This window comes from Bradysia coprophila, unplaced genomic scaffold (genome assembly GCF_014529535.1).
Source record: "Bradysia coprophila strain Holo2 unplaced genomic scaffold, BU_Bcop_v1 contig_111, whole genome shotgun sequence".
NCBI classification, from domain to species: Eukaryota; Metazoa; Arthropoda; class Insecta; order Diptera; family Sciaridae; genus Bradysia; species Bradysia coprophila.
Window position 1 is genome coordinate 351100 of NW_023503388.1, and position 5807 is coordinate 356906.

The 5807-nt window shown below is 42.9% G+C and overlaps 2 protein-coding genes across 2 annotated transcripts; both read right to left on the reverse strand.

Annotated features, from left to right (window-relative positions):
• Window positions 1-266: 266 nt before the first annotated feature.
• Window positions 267-4275, reverse strand: LOC119073047. Its single transcript, XM_037178359.1, has one exon. The coding sequence runs from the start codon at window positions 4131-4133 to the stop codon at window positions 351-353; it is 3783 nt and encodes a 1260-aa protein (XP_037034254.1). The 5' UTR covers window positions 4134-4275; the 3' UTR covers window positions 267-350.
• Window positions 4276-4805: 530 nt separating this feature from the next.
• On the reverse strand, window positions 4806-5584 carry LOC119073052. The gene is made up of 2 exons (XM_037178362.1): window positions 4938-5584; window positions 4806-4851 (listed from the first exon to the last, which is right to left on the reverse strand). Exons 1-2 carry the CDS (start codon window positions 5582-5584, stop codon window positions 4806-4808), a joined length of 693 nt encoding a protein of 230 aa, XP_037034257.1.
• Between the last annotated feature and the right edge of the window lie 223 nt (window positions 5585-5807).

Genomic DNA, 5807 nt, shown 5'->3' on the forward strand with positions numbered 1-5807 from the left:
TTTTATTGTGAAATGTTCCAAATGTAAACATTGATGACCACTTGCTTGCTTATGATGTCATCGGATCGTGAAATGAATTGAATATGAACATCTCAGGTGATATGTATCGTTCCAGCTGTGCTTGAATGTATTACTAATGTGTTGACCTTCTATTTTTCCCTTTTTTTAGCTCTATCGCCGATCGTGGATGCCCAATGTTTGGAATAACTGTGGACGATGGAAATATTTTAACGATTTATGACGTAAGTTAATTATGCCTGAAATTATGCGCCTTGGCTCCTTCACTTTCTCTTTATTTTATGTTTGATGCTTTAACTTCTTCTCCTCCTCTCCTATCCGATCAACTCCTTTTAATTGTTCGCTATTTCAATAACTTCCTCCTCCTTGACCGGTAATAGAATCAATTTCACGATCGGCCTCTTTAATTCTGTCAGCCTCCCACTTTCACTCGTCATTTTTACCGTCGCTGATCGAATATTGTTGTCGGTACTCGGATGAACCTTGACGATCCGACCCAATGGCCAATTCAGAGCTGGCATATTGTCTTCTTTCACTAATACGATGTCACCTTCTTCGAAATTCCTCATCGGCACTCTCCACTTTTGTCTGCCTTGTAACTCATTCAGGTACTCGTCTCTCCACGACTTCCAAAAGTCACGTTGAATGGCTTCCACTAGCCGCCATCTGTCCCTCTTTCCAATGGTTTTCGACGTGGCCATTTTATCTGGTCTCGCTAGCAAAGGTCTTCCCACCACAAAATGTCCTGGTGTCAGAACCGAGAGATCATCTGGATCGTCGTTCAACTGGCATAATGGTCTCGAATTCAAGCACGCTTCTACCCTTGCTGTGACAGTTGACATCTCTTCAAACGTCAATACATTTGCTCCAATAACTCGTTTCAAATGATGCTTCATCGATTTGACCCCAGCTTCCCAAATTCCACCGTGGTGTGGTGCCCTGGGAGTTATGAATTTCCAATCGGTCCCGTTCCTTGTTGAGTGCTGGTTGACTTTATTGAAGTCCAACAGAGATTTCTCCGGTTCAGGTGCCAAGAGACCTTTGGCCCCAACAAATGTTAAAGCGTTGTCCGAGAAACAACATTCTGGGTGACCTTTCCGAGCAGTAAATCGATCAAACGCTGCCAAAAACGCATCCGTGCTTTTGTCGCTCACTACTTCCAAATGCACGGCCTTTGTTGCCATACAGACGAACAGAGCAATGTAGCCCTCGTACACCGGTACTTTCGGTAAAGCTTTTACCAGTCTTCTATCGATCATGATTGATTTTATACGGATAGGTGGCGACCTCACGTTCGACGCCTTTATGTCATACGGTCCCGCGTAGTCCAAACCGACCAACGTAAACGGAAGGGCAACGTTCACCCTCGATGACGGTAAATCAGCCATTATCTGACTGTTTGTTTCCTTTTTATACCGTATGCACTTCACGCAGTTACGAATGCAAAGCTTGACTTGACTCCTCAAGTTCAAGACCCAATAACTCTCTCTCACCAAATTTATTGTTATTTTTATGCCGCCGTGCAACGTTTTCATATGTCGATCGGCAATGATCAACTCGGCCAGCCTACCAGGCGCTATAATCAATGGATGTTTCCTCTCGTACGGTAAATTTGCTTCCTTGAACCGACCTCCAACTCGTAGACAGCCATGCTCGTCTAGAAATGGGCACAAGGAGAGCAGACGGCTTTTCTTATTAATGTCCTTATTGTCCGACAAATCGTGGATTTCCCTCGGAAAATCTTGCTCCTGATTCAACTTGATTATCAGAATTTCGGCTAACCGTAGATCCACAGCTGTGATGATCAATCGGGGTTTTCGAACGCTGTTTCGCAAATTGTTGATGAACGTAAGGCATAGCATTGTCACCCTAGTCACTCTACTGTTCTTCATTCTGTTCACAACTTTCATACATATGGCGATGATCCGTACGACACGGTTGAAATCAGAATACCTTTCCAGCAATCGCACCAGATCGCCCTTGGCGACATTCAAATTTGTTAGAATTGTCTTCGTTTTTAATTCCAATGTGACTGGAGGAATAACAAAGTCTTGATCCCATGAAACTTTACTTTCTCTCAGGCACTCGGGTCCATTCCACCATAATTCGAACGATTTAAGGTCACTCGGATCAAGGCCTCTCGAAGCACAATCGGCCGGGTTCTTTGTGCCTTCGATGTGATGACACTGGCTTCCATTCAAGAAATTGTTTGCTTGTACTACTCTGTTTGCCACGTAAGTTTTCAATCTTGCTGGATTCGTGTTTAACCAACCCAAGACGATCGTAGAATCCGTCCATGCGTGTACATTTTCTTCAACGACTGGTAATGCCTTTTGTACTTCTGACATCAAATCAGTTAACAAGACCAAGCCACATAACTCGAGCCTCGGCAGAGTTTCACGTTTCAATGGTGCCACTCTTGTCTTTGCTGATATTAGTGTCACCTGAATGGCTCCATCATGACCGACGAGTCGAGAATAAATTACTGCAGCGTAAGCGTCCTCTGACGCATCACTGAATCCGTGTAGTTCGAACTTCTCAGTTTGACACCCTTGACCAATCCAACGATTTATGCTCAATTCTTCCATCAAATGCATCTCGTCACGGATTTTGATCCACGCCCTAGCGATGTGTTCTGGCAATTTCTCGTCCCATTTGAGACCAGCTTCCCAGAGTTTTTGGAACAATATCTTCGCTGTAATGACTACTGGTGCCAACCAACCCAACGGGTCGTACAATCTTGAAGTCTCCGACAATAAAGTTCGTTTCGTTGGCCAATCTTTCGTGGATTTTAAATTAATTTTGAACCTAAATTCATCTGATGTTGGGTGGTAATGTATTCCCAACGTTTTCACTGTACTGCCCGTCTCAATTTCCATCGGTAGTTTTATTTCTCGATCCTCTTCCGGTATACTTTCCAAAACCTTTTCCGAATTTGAGATGAATTTACTCAATTCAAACATTCCTCTACTCAATAACTCCTTCAAATCCTTGCATAATTTCACGCACATTGTTTCGGTGTCAGCGCCTGACATCCCATCATCCATATAGAAATCTTTTTGCACTACCTCAGCCGCTCGTGGAAAATCTTTGCTCTCTTCCTTTGCCAATTGTTGCAACGACTTGACTGCCAAGTATGTAGCCGATGTGACTCCGAATGTTACCATATTGTGCTGGATTTCATGAATTTCTCCCGTTTCATCATCTCGCCACAAAAACTTTTGAAATTTTCTATCTTCTTCCTGAACTTCGACCTGCCGGTACATTTTCTTTATATCCGCTGCGACAGCAAATCGACAAACTCGCCACCGTATCAAGATCGTCCTCAAATCTTCTTGAAGTGTAGGTCCAGTCATTAGCAAATCATTTAACGCATATCCTCCTGTTCCCTTCGCCGATGCATCGAACACGATTCTAGTTTTTGTTGATGTAGATTCCGGCTTGAAAACCGCATGATGTGGTAGATAATAACTTTGTTGATTCAAATTGCTGTTTTTCAGAAGACCCAGATCTGTTGTGTGTCCCAGCTGCTCATACTCTTTCAAAATTCCCATATATTCGACCTTCAGTTCGCGGTTTCTACTGAATCGTTCCTCTAATTTTGTTAAACGTGAAATGGCTTGACCTCTTGATGATCCTAAAGCCTCCATATTGCCTTTAAAGGGTAGTGCCACCACAAACCGTCCGTCTTCCTTCCTGCTGTATGTTCTCATATATAAATTTTCGCATTCGACTTCTTCCTTTGTCAACAATCTCTCTTTCGATACTTCCTCTTGCTCAAAAAATCTTTTTAATTGCTCATCCACATCTATCCGCAGGTGGAACGTTGATATATTCACCGGTTCCGTCGGACTTCGTACTGGTCCAGAGATGATCCAACCAAATTCGGTGTTCCTGGCTACTGGTTCTTGTGGTGACGATTTCACCAAACCCGGTAACATCAGATACCCGTATACTGACGATCCCAATAATAAATCAATTTTTGCAGGAATGTAGTACTGTGGATCAGCCAACGGTAAATCCTGGATATGTTTCCATCCTCTGCGTGCTATGAATGTGGATGGTAATAGTTGCGTTATCTTCTTGGTGACTGGACTCTCTATCATCAACATCATACTGAACGTTGGATTTTGTTTGGAGCTGATTTCGAAACGGACGATGTGTTTTATTTTTCCTGTGTTAACACCGCCTAGGCCGGTCGAATTTGCTAATACATCGCTTTTCTTTAAACCGAGCGTTTGTACTAAATATTCCGAAGCGTAAGACGTTTCACTCGCATCGTCCACCAATGCACGGAAAGCGTAAAATTGATCGTCCCGTTGAGAACGTACCAATACAATCGCTGTGGATAACAAAACCGGTTCGTGCCAACCGATAACCTTAGGATCGACTTCATTAAGCTCCTCGAGTGATCACGATTAGTGGAATTGTTAACGGTTCGGTCAGCTCGCATCTGACCTTCATTTGAACCAGTTGATGAATTGCGTGGATGTAGTAGATCGTGATGATATTCCCGGCAGACTCTACAACCTGGTCTCATGGCACATCGACCTCCATGAGGTTTGAGACAATTTTTACACAATTTAGCGCACGCTACTAAATCTTGCCTCGTGCGCGGATCCGCTCTTAGTAAACGATTACAATTCGTTGCCTCATGTGCATCATTACACTGGAAAGGACACTTGCCTTGACGACCCATCGATGTGTGAAAGCTTTGACGAACTCTTGGTGGGAATCTTGGCGTCTCGTAACGGAAACTGGAACTGTGCCGACCCGTGAATTGTGAACTACTCGTCGTTGTCTCGATTGCGAATTTGAATTTCTGTTGGCAGCCTAGCGCATGAAATCGATTTTTAAGAAAATCTAAGAACTCTTTCATCGTCGGCAACGTTTTCGGCTTTAAAGTTTGTTCCCATAACCGTCTAGTAGCGTCGTCCAATTTCTGCACCAACAAAAGTAACAAAATTGGATCCCAAGTGTCGATTTGAATATTCAAGCTTTTCAGTGCTTGAATATTGACCGACGTAACATCCATCATTTCTTTCAAACCATCACCAGATTCTCTGTGTAGCTTTGGTTGCGACAAGGTTTTGATTATGTGTGTATCGATGAGTATTGCTTCATTGTGGAAACGATCTACCAATGCGTCGTAAGCCGGTATGTATGATTCGGCCTTGATATCGTACTGAGAAATGACCCGTTCCGCATCGCCTTCCAAACACGACTTTAAATAGTGAATTTTCTCCAAGTCGGTGTACGTTTTGTCGTGCACCAAAGAGTCGAACATATTTCGGAAGGAAATCCACTTGTCGTAATCGCCTGAGAAAATCGGAATGTCCATCGCCTTGAGTTTGATATTCGGTTTAGCGTTGCCTGTTGGATTCGGTTGTAACGGTGCTGCTATCGGTTCATACTTTTCCAATTTCCTTTGTATTCTTAGAGCGACCTTGTCTAACATCGCGAAAGCCGTTTCGTAATCTTTTTTCAAATATTCTCTTGTACCTTTTGCCGTTTCCACCTCACTTTCCTCAATATCATCATTGGTTTTTTCAATCTTATCCCACATTTTCGTTATCATATTTCTTTTGGTCTCAAGATAGGCTTTCGATAAATTTGGTTCTGGCATTTTAACAACTTCCTCGACATAATCGATAAATCTGGAAATTTTCTCTCGAAGAGCTGAAATTTTCTTCTCCATGATAGCAACGGTACTTTTGAATTTAGACTATTTTCGAGCGGCGTTAATAACTGTATGGCTCATCAACGGTATATCAACGTAGAAAAATGAT

Excerpts from the sequence above, each read along its gene's own strand:
- LOC119073052 (XM_037178362.1), bottom strand. The coding sequence starts at position 5,584 with ATGTGGGATAAGATTGAAAAAACCAATGATGATATTGAGGAAAGTGAG. Across the intron at positions 4,852-4,937 it reads TTGGACGACGCTACTAGACG|GCTGCCAACAGAAATTCAAA; the intron begins GTTATGGGAACA and ends TTCATGCGCTAG.
- LOC119073047 (XM_037178359.1), bottom strand. The coding sequence starts at position 4,133 with ATGATGTTGATGATAGAGAGTCCAGTCACCAAGAAGATAACGCAACTA.